The sequence below is a fragment of the Neodiprion virginianus genome, chromosome 5, assembly GCF_021901495.1.
Source record: "Neodiprion virginianus isolate iyNeoVirg1 chromosome 5, iyNeoVirg1.1, whole genome shotgun sequence".
Lineage (NCBI taxonomy): Eukaryota > Metazoa > Arthropoda > Insecta > Hymenoptera > Diprionidae > Neodiprion > Neodiprion virginianus.
In genome coordinates, this window is record NC_060881.1 from 3837399 (window position 1) to 3854164 (window position 16766).

General features: G+C 35.4%; 4 protein-coding genes across 23 annotated transcripts; 1 reads left to right on the forward strand and 3 right to left on the reverse strand.

Annotated features, from left to right (window-relative positions):
- Nucleotides 1–28: 28 nt before the first annotated feature.
- LOC124305207 (cyclic AMP-responsive element-binding protein 1) lies at nucleotides 29–7850 on the reverse strand. 18 transcript variants are annotated; one of them, XM_046764347.1, is made up of 9 exons: nucleotides 7519–7850; nucleotides 7381–7420; nucleotides 6285–6483; nucleotides 5016–5165; nucleotides 4772–4898; nucleotides 3047–3136; nucleotides 2409–2552; nucleotides 2041–2110; nucleotides 29–1890 (listed from the first exon to the last, which is right to left on the reverse strand). In XM_046764347.1, exons 3-9 carry the CDS (start codon nucleotides 6462–6464, stop codon nucleotides 1746–1748), a joined length of 906 nt encoding a protein of 301 aa, XP_046620303.1. In that variant the 5' UTR covers nucleotides 6465–6483; nucleotides 7381–7420; nucleotides 7519–7850; the 3' UTR covers nucleotides 29–1745. The 18 variants fall into 18 exon arrangements, with proteins under 18 accessions (XP_046620303.1, XP_046620301.1, XP_046620307.1 ...); XM_046764345.1 differs by having other exon boundaries at nucleotides 7381–7435; XM_046764351.1 differs by having other exon boundaries at nucleotides 6372–6483; nucleotides 7381–7435; nucleotides 7519–7795.
- Nucleotides 7851–9682: 1832 nt separating this feature from the next.
- LOC124305201 (allantoinase) lies at nucleotides 9683–12288 on the reverse strand. The gene is made up of 10 exons (XM_046764335.1): nucleotides 11967–12288; nucleotides 11674–11837; nucleotides 11458–11572; nucleotides 11244–11390; nucleotides 11014–11156; nucleotides 10708–10894; nucleotides 10510–10642; nucleotides 10225–10397; nucleotides 10082–10114; nucleotides 9683–9983 (listed from the first exon to the last, which is right to left on the reverse strand). The coding sequence occupies exons 1-10, from the start codon at nucleotides 12129–12131 to the stop codon at nucleotides 9843–9845; spliced, it is 1401 nt and encodes a 466-aa protein (XP_046620291.1). The 5' UTR covers nucleotides 12132–12288; the 3' UTR covers nucleotides 9683–9842.
- Nucleotides 12073–16754, forward strand: LOC124305196 (uncharacterized). 2 transcript variants are annotated; one of them, XM_046764326.1, is made up of 3 exons: nucleotides 12073–12095; nucleotides 13108–13223; nucleotides 14972–16754. In XM_046764326.1, exon 3 carries the CDS (start codon nucleotides 15031–15033, stop codon nucleotides 16663–16665), a length of 1635 nt encoding a protein of 544 aa, XP_046620282.1. In that variant the 5' UTR covers nucleotides 12073–12095; nucleotides 13108–13223; nucleotides 14972–15030; the 3' UTR covers nucleotides 16666–16754. The 2 variants fall into 2 exon arrangements, with proteins under 2 accessions (XP_046620282.1, XP_046620281.1); XM_046764325.1 differs by lacking the exons at nucleotides 12073–12095; nucleotides 13108–13223 and adding an exon at nucleotides 14594–14932.
- Nucleotides 12510–14551, reverse strand: LOC124305203 (lanC-like protein 2). 2 transcript variants are annotated; one of them, XM_046764338.1, is made up of 9 exons: nucleotides 14411–14551; nucleotides 14106–14285; nucleotides 13849–14003; nucleotides 13601–13748; nucleotides 13379–13519; nucleotides 13101–13283; nucleotides 12863–13009; nucleotides 12684–12786; nucleotides 12510–12590 (listed from the first exon to the last, which is right to left on the reverse strand). In XM_046764338.1, exons 1-9 carry the CDS (start codon nucleotides 14522–14524, stop codon nucleotides 12514–12516), a joined length of 1248 nt encoding a protein of 415 aa, XP_046620294.1. In that variant the 5' UTR covers nucleotides 14525–14551; the 3' UTR covers nucleotides 12510–12513. The 2 variants fall into 2 exon arrangements, with proteins under 2 accessions (XP_046620294.1, XP_046620295.1); XM_046764339.1 differs by lacking the exon at nucleotides 12510–12590 and having other exon boundaries at nucleotides 12683–12802.
- Nucleotides 16755–16766: the final 12 nt, after the last annotated feature.

Here is a 16766-nt window from a genome sequence, read left to right on the forward strand (position 1 = left end):
GTCTCTTTATACGTCATTTTTTTTTTTCACAATAACACGTGACTTATTTTCTGTCTGCATAATGCGTACTTTGTTACTCCAGTTAAACTCAAGCAATTCACGTAGCAGTTGATAATTCAATAGTCGAATAAATATTCATGAAACTGACAGAATTTAAGGAAATAGAATAAGATAATAATAACCATTTCATTATCTGTAAATAATGCTATCGGTTGTACTGCGATAAATAACTTTGTAAATATCATCTCGACCCATATCTACGTCATATATATCATTTAATTACTATTATTTTATATATATATATATGTATGTATATATATATATACACATATATATGCATATACTGTAATCTGCAAGGCACTCCAAATTTATATTACATCTAGAATATACAAGGGTGTGGTGGCCAGCTCGGAGCATTTTGAGGTTATTCAATTCTTAAAATTATTATTAAAAGAAAAAAAAATACAAGCATTTCGTGGTGGATAATTTTTGTTTGTTTTCCGTTTGAACGGGTTTCATTTTTCTTTTTTAAAGTAATTATTATTATTGTTTTCAAACACAATCTAATATTTTGCCAGTGCTTAAAAATCCTGCCATCTTAACTCGTCTGGCAGAAAAGATTTGACCAAATACAGAAGATTCGCTAGTGCATTGATATTGGAATTTTTTTTTCTATATTCAATAGAGGATCTTATACTGTCTTGAAAAAATTTGAAAAGGGCTCAATGTTTTTCGAGAACTTTCGATTCTCTGAGATATTTTATACACGTACCAATGATTCTGAATTGATCCGAACAGATAAAAAGTAAGGTTCATTCAATTTCAAAACGAGCACCGTAGACTCCTGCTTTGTATTATTGGTAGCAGGGGTGCTAAAATTTTCCAAGCTAATGTTGAGAATATAAATTTCACTTCGAAATTTTTAATCCCCGCGCATATTATGCAAATCTAAAACTATGAACGTATTTATAAAACATAGAAAAGAAAACAGAAAGGAAAAGAAAACAATATATTAAAATTACAACGCGTTACTTCTCGCCCATAATCCGAAAGTTAATATTCATATCTCATACATCGAGCGGTAAAACAATTAACAAATATGAAACAATAGTAAAAGTGTTATTGCACAGTAGCGGCGTGATTGGACAATTTGGAATAAAATTTTCAATTAGTACAACATCTAAAAATGTTGTCAATCTCTGTGTGTTCGACATTTTTAAACCCTTACAATGTCACTAGATCGTGTACCTCAAAATTATAATCTGCCTACTTAATATCGTCCGTGCATACATGTAACAGCCTTGAAGCTAACGAATGTTAATGCCACGAACAGTTAGGATGATAAAACTTTACTTGACATTTGATATTACTACATTATGTTTATACAAAAAATAGGGTCATCTTTTGAACGTGTTCCTTACATGAATATTTGTTTGCGTAAATTTGCAAACCTTTGGCTTCTCGCTTTAGTAAGAGCAAGTTTCACAAGCCTTCACTTCGTTCCTTTTATCCTTCTCTCCTCGTCTCTCGTAGTGTAGTAATGGTAATTATAGTAGTAATAGTAGTAGTGGTAGTAGTAGTACATAAATACAATATGTTACAGAACACTTATCTATACGAATTTATGTACATCGCCACCGCTTGCCTCCCGATTATACGTTACTGAAAACGGATCAGAGGACGGCGTGAACGCACATAATCCTTATTGTGGATTTGTTACAATACACCAGCACCAGGTACAAACCTCAGTCAGTTTTTTGCTGGTAAAGTTCTTTCAATGATTTCAATTCGTCAATCAATGTTTGATTTCTGTTCTCCAACACGGCGACTCGATTTTCTAAACACTTTATGTACTCCTTCTTTTTCCGCCTGCATTCGCGCGCTGCTTCCCTGTAAATAATAACAAATCTTTTTCTTTCACTTCTTTCGAATATTCGCCATAAAATGTGGAACAAAATTCGTAATGGAAATAAAATCTGTTTTTCCAAGTACCCGCTATTTGGGTTTTGTAGAATATTATCTATAAAGGGGATTACTCACCTATTCTTCAGAAGCCTGAGCTCCCTTTTCCTGGCGGCATCTTCGACCACAACCCCATGGCCTGTGTAAGCTGAAACATTGCAAGAATCTGTACTCTTGAAATTATCAATAATGCCTTATCTGCTGACTAAGTATGAATTACTATTTATTATTAATAATTAATGACCGTACTGCTTTTATAAAACAGAGTAATGGTTTTTTTCGCCTGGGGTGTCTGAGTAGAAATTTATAAACATACCCGGAACCCGTGATCTATGTTGTTAAAAAACCAGGTGGAACATTTTAAAAGGTATTTTCTGGATGTTTTCCTAACCGGCAACGCGAGAATCCAGAAAATAATAGTAATAAAACCTATGAAGGAGGCACACCTGGGACAAAGAATTGTGCGTCCTGGCCCTGTGCATACTGAACTATGGCTCCGCCTGCTGTTGCCGCATTGCTCATAGTTAGCGTGTGAAGCCCTGGAACACCCTCCCCCTGGGTCGCAATTTGAATAGTCCCTGCAGGTATTACTGTAAAATATTTTTCATTAAGTTTTCACCGTTCTAGTAAAAATGATTGAATTAGATCCAAGTGAGCTGAGATATATTACCACGCAGTGATGGACAATAACAATGATATGTTTACATTATTTGTGTAATGATTTTTGCATTTGGTTATTAATTTTTTCTCAACGGCAGCCTAAATTCTACCCAGGAATGCATTAAATTTCTGTTCAGAAAGTATTTACAACTGTGTATACACATATTTCAGATTCGGATACAATGAAATCCCATAAGCAAGGGTGCCACACCAAGCAGACATATGAGAGAACACCATTGAGGGCAGTACACACAGGGATAGGAACTGTGTGGCTCGCTTCCCATTGTTTATTTATCAATAATAATCTCCTTCGTAGAAAATAATTAAATCAATGAATGGAAATATGAAAGTTAAATAAAAAATATGTAAAATAAGAAAAAAAATTCTTGCTGGCAAGATGATACAGAAAGATAAATTAACCAACCTGTCTGATAGTGAAGCGAGTGCGAAGACACTTCACTGTCCACGTTGGAGTCACACTCCGAGGAGGACTCGAGGGGGGGCAATCGACCCTCTGGAACACCCAACCAACCCAAACCCCCGGTTCAGTACAGTGAAATCAGTTGAAATAAATTACGTGGTAATAAATATGATTGAATATTCGAGTTTTCACTTCTGCTCTATAATAGGCACAAAAAAAGCACAACTTTTGAAGAAACATATCAATTACTTTTTGGCGGTAATTTAGGAAGACGCATACAGCTATACTTCAGCACAATTATCTACGTATTATATTAACCATTTTTTCCACGCCGATATTTGTAAGAAAAAAAATTAAACAATAATCATGCCCTGGGTAGAATTTTCTACTTTTTGCCTTTGTATTCTGTTTATTAAGTGAGGAAAAGAAAGCTGATAATCGAACGTTGCATTTTGAAGATACGGAAAAGTATACACTAGGGAAAAGATGAGACTAGAGGAAATTCAAACTGCATACAGTCATTTTAAAGCCAATAAGATGAAATTCATTGTAATTTGTTACTTTTAGCAGCTTACTATCAGCACAAGGCAAAGCGTGCATATTCTGTAAGTAGGAAACATTCCCAAAGTAGGATATTAATATGTTTGTGGACAGCATTGATCATTGTTGCCACTAAACACCAATGATTTCACTATAATTATTATGGTTATCATAACTGTTCGGAATCGTAAATAGTTTTTCAACATTTTTTTGAGTGAAGAAAACGTGTACTGCCCCACCTCTGTCCCCATCGGAGTAACTCAGAAGCAAATAGATTATACATTATTCAAAAATAAGTAATGAAAAAAAGCGTAGCACCAAGCATCATTTTAATAATAACATTAAATTTAGCTAAATCACAAATCCTGGTTCATTTTTGATCTAACGTTAGTGAAAAACTATGAAATAGTTTAAAGTCATATAGATTTCTGCAAGGAGCAATAATTACACATATTAAAATGGCAGTAATTTCAAAACTTTACGCAATTAGCAGCTAGTAAAGTATTTTTCAGTTACAACTAATTGACTGCAGAATTCGATATTTCTTTTAATACTGTGCAAATATTTTCTAACTCTGCAATAATATACATAGAGTCACACAAGAAAAACAATGTAAAACAAACATGTGTCAAGAGTTTGAAAGTAAATTTTGTAACAATAAATTAAAAATTTTCCGTGCTTGCCCGCATTTGGAAGTTATCATAACTGAGTTAATATTCTCATAAATAGGTGTTTAAAATCATTCTTATTCATCAGTTTAAAATCATTACTGCTACGAATTAATTAATAAGAAAAAACCAGTGACTCAAAAATGAACTTGATCACGTCGAAAAAATATATAACAGTAAAACCTGTTAATGAATTAGGGGAAGTAAAACTACTACTTTGAAATATGACTAACATAAGACCACGGGTTGGGTAGATTTTGTTTAGAAGCTTTCCAAATCTATGTTAGCATACATGAAAAGTAGTGACGGAATTTATAGACACTGATAAGCATTTGAATATCAAAAGCAAAAAGATCCCCCAGGTCATACTGGAAATTGATACAAACTTGGAATATCGATAAAAAGGATAAAATACATTGCACTTTAAACAACTGTGCTCTTGATATGAATACAACTAATGGACTTTCCCTATTTATATCTAAATTTTGGAATGAAAATAAATCCAGCAAGGTATATTTACCTGCAATCTCACCTCCGCCTAAATCGTTGAGGATTTTTCTGTAAGATGGTCTTCTGGTTAGAATATCCCTCCTCTTTTTTGGGGATTCCTCGTCCGAAAAGCTGTCATCACTTCCAGTTTCGACAACCTTGAATGAGTGATAACAGGTATGAGAAAACAATACTCGATGATTCAATTGATTGGGAAAAAATTATTACTCGTTTATAGAATAAGTGAAGATCATATGTTACAAATGCTGACATACCTGTAAAGTTTGTAGGCTGCCTTGCGTCGTTTGTATGACTGAATTCGGCTTACTGACGAGAATGACGTTTGCCTTGGAAAGAGCAACCGGCTGGATGTTTGTAGCAGTTTGAATAACGGACTGCTGGTTTGGCTGTATCACAGATTGTACCTGCAAATGGCGATAAAGAAATAAATGTCACCAGAAGTATCATCAATGAGGTAGTAGCTCAAGACATTAATTGATTACAGGCGAGCAATTGAACGAAAATAATCTATCACAATAAAACCTGTACAGTGAGAAAAGAGAACTATTAGATTCATCAACTAATTTTGTACTTTTCGATAAATACATTCGGCAATGTATAAGTAAACGAAACAAGCGAGAGACACAAGTTTTATAATACATTGGAAAAACTGTGTATGGGCGATATACTTTTTTAAGGAGGATATTCTCGAGTGAATTTTTTGTATCTCACCGGCATTTCGAAATACAACTGATGTAGTGAATAGAATTAGAAAAAGAAACATGCCACGTAGATATTTCGATGGTATATTTCGAAATGCCATTACTGTAAATTATTTCGGCTAACTTTCAAACTTGAATGATGCAGGTGGTCGCTCAAAAGTGATCTATGTCAGGTGTGCGGATCACCCTTTGAGGTGATGTGATAAGATAATCAGTTTGCTGGAGATTTACATCGTTGCACTGCGTAACAGTAGTAAAACATACATTGAGTAAAACTAAAGTTCAAACTATGATTACTGAGAAAATCAAAAGTCGATTGAATTGAGATATTAGCAATACAATTTATTATGCATTGAAACACATGTTACGTTAACATGAATCGTTTTTGAAGGTATAAACATCAAATATTGATATAACAATGAAAGTGAGAATTGCAAAATAAATAAGAGAATATTATTTTCATCGTGTACTAAAGAGATGAATCATACGCTTACATTCCTTTCTTCAACCTGAATAAAATTAAAGATTTATAAAAAAGTAGTAACAAATAGTGTACAAACATCAAGGGCCAAAACGAACCAGCATTATGCAAAATTATGAAGTAATGTATCTAATACCTACTACTCGTGAAGTACAGTGAAAATATATGAACGTGTAATTATAAAATAACGAAGCAGAGTAAATAACGAATTAGGTATCGCGATAAACATGCCTTGAGAGTATGAAGATAACAAATAAGTAACCGCAGAGAAAAAAAGAAGGAATTTGGTTTTGATAAATTAATCAATCAGGCATGGATACACAGGAGCGTGTCCTGTATACCTGCGTTGTCCCTGATAAAGGAAGCGTCAGTTGCACAATGCTGGTCGAAGCCACCAGATGGTGCTGGGATCTACTCAAAGATTGTACCGATGTTGCTATCGCAGGTGCAGCATCTCCACTCTGAGATCCCTGCGACAACGGGTCAACGGTAGATCCGTTTTCTTCAACCATACTTTCCATAGCCTGGGGACCGCTAGCCCTGAAATTCAATTTACGCTTATTAGTTTCGATCAATTGTGACATAGAAATATGTAAGGCTGGACGTCACACAAAACAAATATTTTTCTTACATTACATTCGATGAAATCAATCATAAGCTTCAATATACATGTAGTTGATGTAAAATAAAAAAAAAAAAGAAAAGAAAAAGAAACACGAAAACAAAAGGAAAAGCTGTGAAAATATAATATAATTGTCTTACTACTTTCGATCTTGGAATCTTGAATATATCAACACGGGCGGATGTATAACAAAACTTAAAAACCGCATCCACTTAGATAAGCAGCACACTATCGTCACTGATGTTTGGCAGAAAATATTGACATGTGTAACTTGGTAAAACCAGATTATTTGTGTTGAATGATATATTCTTGTTCTTGTTAAAACAGGGTAATGCAAACTATTGGTAAAAGCTTAAATTATAGTAGAATGATTAAAAGACTGAAAAAGAAAGTCCTTCATCATTTGAAGACAATAATCAACAGTGTAAATGACATTTGTGCAAGTGTAATTTGCCCATATTTTTTAAATGAAGCTGCCATTTAAAGTGAAGTTTTGAAACGTGTGCCTTTTTCCCGCCGCGTAAAATTCCTCCAATGCTACTGCGTCATTTACATCAAAGAGGGCTAAAAATAAATAAATGAAGAATATAAAATGATGTTTATTGAGGATGTTTCTTTTTCATCATTCTTCATCCGCGACGAAGCAATGAGTAAACAATCGCGTGAGATGTGACAAGAGTAATATAACATCGTAACACACAGCAAAAGGATCGTTTTCTAACGGTCGAGTATAACGACGTGTATCGCGTAGTAGCGGGTATGGTTTTAAAGAATTACATATACAAACATGTATCTCGAGACGCCATATTTTGTACCTTTATACACTGTAGACACTCAACTATCCCTTATTTAAGGCTGTAAAATAAAATGCTAACATCCAATGAGCATTTCGGGTCTATCGCAATAACGGTGGTCCATGCTCGGTTGTTATTATTCTCCAGCTGAGTACTTACCAGTTACGTATTCCTCGTCACCAACTTTGCTGCAATCGGAGTGGGCAAACGGGCAAGTACGTAGCAGCCACGTCAAAACTCCAGTGGCTTCGTCACTGGTGGAGCTCACGACGAGTGAACTTCGCGTCACGATCAAAATGGCGCCTGTATAACTCCGCGCGCGTAATGGCGAATGGTGAATGCCGAACCGCTTGATCACTTTTCTTCTTTATTAATTACGGAATTATGTGCTCGTTAACGATCAACCGTCTTCGAGCAGTAGAATCGAAGATATTAGTAGTAATTTATGTCCTTAAAAAAAAAACCCATATCATACAATTTCATAATTATCCGTTGATAACCAAGCTTGGCAGAACTACTTTTCTTCGGCGAACGGTAACGCGGGAGTCCAAATTAGCACAATCACCACGCTATTGCTCAATACCGTCGTCTTAGTGTTATTGTTTTAAATGTGCATTTTTAAGAGCCAACAAATCGAAAATACTCGATGAGAATTCGCAACCGAGAAATATACATCCAATGAGTCAATTATTATGTCATAAATATGGACGGCGTCTACCGAAATATCAAAGAAATCGCAAAGTACTTTCATAGGTCAGTTTACTAAAGAACGCGGATGAGCGCTCGTAAAATTTACAGACATTAATCAGTCTCGGTGCTAACCACCGATCAAAGCGTTTTCAGTAATTGCTATGATTTCTTGTTAATTGTATGGTCTTTAAACGCGATTCTTAGCACATGGGTAAGTATACGTGTTTGTCTACGCGCAGTGACCCTCGTCACCCTCGCCCTCGTCCTCGCATATAACTTACAAATCGTGGTAGGGTTGCGCTGACGTCATCCAATGACGTCATTCTACACTTGTATTACTTTCATATGACCGTGATCACAGCTCGCGAGGCTCACGCATTTTACGGACACGTGTACGCACGCACGCGCGCATTCACGTGTGAGTCCTGTCCGTGTGTACAATATACATATTTTGCTTGTTTCCTCGCTACGATGATAATGCCTTTCTTATAAATATCCCAAATCATTTTCCTGCGATAACAAATTGGTGGAAATTTCCACTCGAATATCCATTATAAATAAATGCGCGGGCAGCCACTCCGCACAATCTCGCTTGCGAGTGTTCCACACTATGAGTTCAATTGTAATTATAATAATTGAGGAATTTACTGTTGATTGTTTTTATAATGAACAAAATAAATAAATATTTCAAGCGGTTCTGATCAATATTATATCTTATATACTTGTGTATATTTTTAAACACATTTGTCTTTGTTTACAATATTATTCAGATCCGTTGATTGGCCGCGTTGCCGTAATTAATGCAGTCGGGTTGCGAAAATTTCAATTAATCGAAAAATTGTTTTTGTATAAAATAATTATATTACTGCTAAATATGTTTTAAATAACTACTGTACACACTATTAAAATGGGTCTCGAATGCCACAAACGTAACTCTGCAAGTGGTCTGTAGGACGCAATGACGTCATCGGAAAGTGACTCATGCCGTCTCATGCGGATATGCCTGGTCGTTGTTCACATTCAAAGGTGTAACGAAATATGCGCGATCGAGCGTTTTATTATTTTCTCGTAACACAAGTCCAAACCAATGAATAGAAAAAAACAATTCGTTGATAAGTAAACCTACATTACTATGTTATGAATAAATCGCTGCATATTCGAAAAAAAATACGGAAAATTATATATAAAAATATATCGCTAACAAATATTGTTCAATTTTTGAATATCATTTTTAAACTTTACTTTATAAGAATAAAATTCCATACGTAAACGTATTATTCAATTCGCGTGCTGTGATCATATTTGCTAGGAATTTATTTAATTTCGCTTAAAAGGAGAGTGGAGAAGCGATGACGTAATACAACGAGTCAAACGAGCATATTCATTTTCTTATCGCATTTATTGGTACCGAAACGTTACGTAAAATCGTAGACATTTTGATATAAGTACGCTTATTACAAAGCATGGTAATAACGCGAATCCCGAATTCGATCGTAAATGTAATGATCTGATGTAGCAAATGATCATTACTCTCTTAATAAAATATACGCTAGCGATTGTGATTCATTAATGTGGTAATTTATACATCGTTATCTGATTGAAAACCGCATAGCGAAGATAATAAACAATTTTATACAATAGTTAACAAACTCCTTTATTAATTATTTTTTATATCCTTACATCCTTTACGATATTATAATTTCAATCTAATCACAGTTTTGATTAGATAGCATGTAGTTTAAACTTGTTATATTCAGTAACCAGTGAAGTTATTTTAAACGTACTTAGGTAATTTATTCGCGTCGGTTCACCTTCCGCAGTAGCAGATCACCGATGGGTTTATCTTGTACTAATCCATCTCTGTAAACTGTGTTACCACGGATTATAGTTGCTACTACTTTTCCAAATAATTTCTTTCCCATGTAAGGTGTTAACTGGAAATAATAGTTAGTGTATATTCAATTATGTTATTTTGTCAAGAGAGAAGCATAAGCAGAAATGATAATAGTCGGTTGAATCTCAAAGAATTTACCTTATTTTTATGTAAGATCATTGACTCTTGAATCTGTAAATTATATATCCTGATAAATTACAACGATAAGTATATTATGTGTATACAAAGTGGGCGAAGAAAAATTCACTGAATGGTGCTAGAAACTTTTAAATCAATTTCACCTCAATAGTTGCCTCAGGATTCCAGATGAGTAGATCCGCGTCCATTCCCTTGCGTAATTTACCTTTTCGACTATCCAATCCACACAGCTTAGCTGGTGCTTGACTCAGCAAACGTGAAACGTTTTCCAAACTTAAATTTCTCTTCCTTGCCACAGTCCACATAATCGGCAGACCTTTGTTCAAGAAAATTGACACCGATCGTTAGTTTACTGCTTACGGGGGGGGAAGAGCGAAGGAAAATTAAGATCTCAAAGAAATTGAGTATTTTTACTGCTAGCTGCGTACCAAATTGTAGAGACGAAATGCCACCCCATGCCGTCATGAAATCACCGCATATTTTAAGTTCTGCTGTCGATGGAGAATGGTCAGATACTACCATGTCTATTAGGCCATTTTCGATTGCTCTCCACAACTTATTCTGAAAGGATGGTCGAAAGACATTTAAAAATTTATAATTAGATCATATAAAAAATGATAGCTTACTTGGTTAGTCTTTTCTCGGATCGGTGGACAGCATTTAAATTCTGTTGCATTTTTCGGTACTTCTTCAGCACAGAAGTTTAGATAATGATGACAAGTTTCAACCGTGAGATGAGATCCTTCCGCTTTTGCTGATTGTATTACATCTAGAGCATCACTTGCCGATAGATGCACTATGTGACATCTTACACTGAAAATTATACCTTGTATTTACTGATAATTGAAGAATAATTATCTTTCTGAAGGTTCCATGACAATCGAAAAATATAAATTTATTCATTTCGTCACTTATCGTGGTTTTCAGTCTACCCATATTTTTTGCATAGCGAAGAAATCATTTTTATAGCTTCAACTTCTCTTGCGGGCGGTCTTGATTTTAAAAACGTTTCATAGAAATGAGAATCACTCGTTTCAGTCACCAGAGAGCCAGCAAGCTCGCACTCCGCATGAAACTGAACATATTTCATGAGAACATTATTAATCAGCTTCATATTGTTTCAAGTACCTGGTTTCAAAGTTATATATTTCGAAGCGCATACCGCAAGCACAGAATTTGTGGATTGCAATTCTACTAAGGCCAGTTCAATGTCCCGAATATTGACGTGCGGAAATTCATCAACCCCACTTGGACATAGAAAACATTTGAATCCAACTACCCCTGCTTGTATCAATCCCCGAAGCTCTTTCTGGTTTTTACCGAATTATTTGAATGAAATTCAGATAATCAAACTGTTTCTTTATCGCAAGGTTTACCTGATTCCCGGGTATTACACCACCCCAGAATCCAACATCTACAAATACTCTTCCTAACGCTTCTTTCGATTTTATATCCAAGTTTTCTAGTGTCGTTGTCGGTGGTATAGAATTTCTGTAATTAAAAGTATGGATTTAGTATCTAGTAGACGTCTGATAAGATTCTCAATTGATAAACACGCATTTGTACGCTATAAAAACTTAGCAAACCCTTACAAAGGCATATCAACAATTGTAGTAATTCCACCAGCAGCTGCAGCCCGTGTTGCGGTATCAAAACCTTCCCAATCAGTGCGACCTGGTTCATTTATATGGACATGGGAATCAACTATACCAGGCATGATTACCAGTGAGTCAAATCTTTCTAAATATATATTTTCCTGTGAAATTGTGAATTAGTTTGGTAGATTAAGAGGGTAAAATTTTTTAGCCAAAAATGATTAGAAACTGTTTTGTCCGATTGACAATATTATCTCTGTACCGCATTGAAAAGTGTTTAACTGCCTTACATTTGTGACAGTCTTTATTGCCTCCTCGTCGACAGATCGAATGATTTCTTCAATTTTTCCATTGCTTACAACAATTATTGCCGGTTGAACACCGCCGTCTTCCTCGGGAAGAACTACTCTAGAACTCAGGTAAGCTATTTTACAAAAACTTTTACGGATAGACATTTTCAGCACGTTAGTTTTACACTCATTTAGGCTATAAGAACAGCGTTCACTCTTGATCGTACATCGGTAACGTCGCTTGGGAGTTATCTTGAATGCAAAGGTTTCTCTTATCAGTAGAGATTAATACTCATCTTCATTCCTCAAACACAGTCAAGATTCATTTAATGTGGAAAATATTGGAGCAATTATCTTTAATATGACTGATTTATTCCAATTTTTGTGATACATGAGAGGAATGATACGCAGTTTTACATGAAACATATAAACAGTTTGAAGAAAATCAACTACAAATATAAATCTATTGAATTTTACAAATGAAATAATGAAAAATAAATATCGTCTGCAATAACCCAACTTCATTGAGGAACAGTTTTTTACTCAGTCATACGGCATAGGCAGGGAAGTTAGCGAACAACGGCTGCTGAACATCAATGAGGAAATAAATCGTACCAGCCAGTCCTAAAATATTCGTAACGAATGCAATTTTTAGTATAGTATAGTGCAAATAGAGGGTTTAGATTATTTTAATATTGAAAAATATTTTGCATCTACCTTCAAATAATGAAAATGGTCGATCCGGTGTCCTGTTTTGATGTTTACCATAATTCATGCACCATTCTGCGAACTTACAAGCTCTGTACAGGTGTTTGATCTCCTATAAAATTGAATCACATAAGAAAATAACTTTTTTTTTCACTCACTGTTACGGTACGCAAATATATTAGTCTCACTTTGGTTGCCTGGTAGAGATACAAGAACGTATAAGCATTTCCCGCAACACCGTGACATATTCCATACCCTTTCTTCAAAAGTCCTCTAGACCATACTACGTCTCCGCATCCTAAAGCAACTTGAAGATATTCCGGCTTACCAAATACCTGTAACGTTTGATTAGTTAGTAGTTAGAAATTTGTGGCTTGAAACATGGTGTGCACATTTTCAACAGACAAAATTACGAGAATGATATACCTTATAGGCTTGATGAAAAAGCATAGTCATCGAAGGGGCTCCATGGCACCACTGAACCAATTTATCTGACTGATTGCCAACAGAAGACGGAAAATTGCCAGAAACAAATCTCATCTTCATGAGGTAGTGTATAGCTGGTTCTATTTGTTCCTTGAGCTGATACTCTGTCAGATATGGAACTGCCTGCGTAATTTATAAGATGAGTTTTTTAGATTTACTAATCAAATCGCATACTTCCAATAAGCATACTTTCAATAATTTGAAACTCAAAAACACACCTGAAGTAATAAAAATAATATTCCAGCTAAGCCATGCGCGCCTCCCAGATAAAGTTTATCGTGCCAAGAGTAGAGCAATGGAAATTCAGAGCGCACCGCCTTGGCAGTGACTTGGCCAGAATTTAAAATACATTCAATCACCTGAAAAAAATCATAAATAATTAATTGGTATACAAACAAATGGAATCTAGTTTCTCATTAGTAAACCTGTTCAAAACGCACCTGTTTGATGAGGCTTGCCTCAAATGGTGGGGGAGTTATACGGTTATTAACAAACAGTAGTGCGTAAAGATAGCCAGCGCGTCCATAAAGCAGTTCATCAGGGCAATCACTATTTTTGCCAATAACGTGCTTTGATAATTCCGCTAAGCTGTGAACAGCGATTTAATAAATGTAGTCTTCAGATTTTTGTTACTTCGACAGCTGGTTCATAAGAACAACTAAGTGACTAAAGATTAAGCATTACTGACTCTGCGATCATTGAGCGCGATTTATCTTTGGCAAAATGCAAGTGGTTAATAACTGCCCCTAAAGCTAAGGGACCTGCACTTCCACACAGAAATGTAATCAATCTCTTGGAAGTTTTCAATCTGCTTAGGCTTCGTTCAATCGTTTCGTTAGCTCTCTGGAAAAATACGTGGAATGATATGGAATATTGTCAGTCACTTCTCTACTTTTAATTCTAAGTTTGATCAAGGTCAATTTGAGTAAGGTAATTTTAACTTACGCTAATGTAAGATGGGTCGTTAAAATTTGTGCCGTAATGGTAATACAAGTTTGCGATTCCCGTAGTTCCTGTGTAAATTGAAAAGTCAGTAGAGTTTTCGAAGTAGTTCTTATTTCTTTCCAGTTCTCTCATCAAGCTTTTAACACTGGCTGATAATGTTTCTTTGAAGTCATCACAAATCTGTACAAAATTTACACTTCATTAAAATGATAGTCCGTAAGAATTCAGAAAACAAGCATTTGTAATATCAAAGTGAAGTATCAATGCCATTTATGTCATAAAGTAATCCCGGCATGACTCCTCACCGTATCCTTATCTTGGTCAACTATGAGATTCTTTTCCAATTCATAGTCCTCTCTAAAAGTATTCTCATAGTACCGGGAACTTTCTGAAGTGGCAGCAGATGGATTGCTCATCATCAAAATAATTTATATATGTAGTACGCGAAGTAGCGATGAACTTACAATGAATTCAAGTCCGTGAACTCTGCCTTGAAAAAAATGAAAAATATTTATGCATGCTATACCTGCACTTCATATGAGTGGAGTGAATTAAAAGTATGTTAGTATGCAGTGAAATCAATATTCACATAAAATGCTTACTCCGTTATGTTAAAATTTTTTTGCTTGATTGTCGCTGTAACTATAATTGATTGACCGATTTATTAGATATGGTTTACGACAGGTACTCAAGTCATAGCTAACATTAATAAAATGCCACGTAAACATTATTGAGTAAACTTGTGCAGTTTGGTAGCAATTGGCATAGTCAGAGAACGAATATGATCATGTTTGGTAAGAGAATAAAAGAGTCTATTCTTCATCCAGGTATGTCACATTTCCCTGAATATTAACATCAATTTCTAGGCACACTTGGAGTGCTGGTATTCGTTCTCATCGCGCTTGAGCCATGCGCTGCAATTTTAATGAGATACGATATTCTATTGCCAGAAGAAAGAGTCGAGAGAAAGTATCACACCGTGGAGAATTACTACAAATTTGATAGGACAAAAGTAATTGAACAAGATCATTTCAATGACCAGTATGTAAATCTGAAGATTTCTGTGACGGAAGAAACACCACGACATGTCAACAATGGCAGAATAACATTTTTCCAATGCGTCAACCAAACCCCGAGGAATGCTAAAATATCTATGCATGTTATTCAAGGAGGACTAGGAACACCGGAATTGGTGGTAAGGGTGATTTATACACCTGTACAATTTTCGGTAAGAAGTATGTTAAACATAACTTGTCATATACAGACAGAGAATATGTATGATGGCACAGTTGGAGAAAAGCTCTTGCTGAATTTGTCTGGTGTTCAAAAAACAAGCACACTGCCTGCAGCAGTTGTACTTGGAAAGAAAATGAAGGTAGCAAAAGAATGGAATTCATGTTCATGTCCAACAAAACCCACATCTGTTGATGATCTCCGCTCTGTGACTGAAGCTTCAACTGGATACACAGTAAAACCGCATGAAACAAGTTGGAATAGAGAGAAACTTGTGTCGAGTTCTTCCATTGACGTTACTAGTCTCAGAGCACAGAAGATAAAAAGCAATGATAAGTCATCGTTGGGTGAATTAAATGTCGATATGCAAGGAACAAATCAGACCAACTTCGGTTCTACAAAAGCAAGTCTGAGCATAAGTAGTACAAATAACAATAATAGGAAATCAACTTCAATTCCAACTACAATTAATTTGAACTCTGTGACTATTGAGAAACCTGGGAAATCAATTATACAAAATGAAGAAGTACACATATCGAATCAGAAGATGAGGACTGCTAATACTACTGGAAAACTATCTACAAATATAAGAAAGCCCGTTGATTCAAGTATAATAAGCTCTCACGTCAAAGCTACAAGTCCGCATGTACACAAAAAAACATCACGTACCGAAGTGACAAATTCACTAAAAACAAATATGTATGGAAGGACAACCTCAAGTACTAAGAAACTCAAAATGCATACTACAGGAATGGTAGTAAAAACGATTACCAAAGATCCCAAACGTGGTAACTTAAATGACGATATCATTTCAAGTAGGGAAACAGGCCAGAGACCTGGAAAACTAGGGTCAAAGCTGAAGTATAATAATAAAACTCCTGGGAGTGGAAGAGAACTGAAAACAAATGCGACAAAAATTTATAACAAAGTTACGAGCCGAAGACCAGATGAGAAATCGATACATAACGAAGTAACAACTCCAGATCAAGATCTGACCACTGTGCCATATGAAGGAATAGTTACAGCGATAGACGAAACTACGCATTCTGGTGAAACCTGTGTGATCAATGGAATGGGAGAGAGAATAAAAGCAAGTACCAACACCGTCACTCAACCATTAACAAGCACAAGAACTGTTGAAATGAGTTTGGAGAAAAGTCACACCAGTCCAACAATAGAAGAGGTAACTCAACGCGCAGAAATTAATGGTTCAAAACTGAAGTATAAAATTCTAAAAGGCGTGACATCTCCATGGTACAATTTAGCAATAAAGGCTGTGCCAAAAGACCTGAAAAGAAAGATAAGCTTGGCAAAGATAACTTATTAAATGCAAGTATGGGATGATTTATGCGAGCGAGAAGTTTATTCTTGTATAATTTATTTATAAGCGAGTGGTAATAAATCATAGTAACAAGATATGCTCTATAA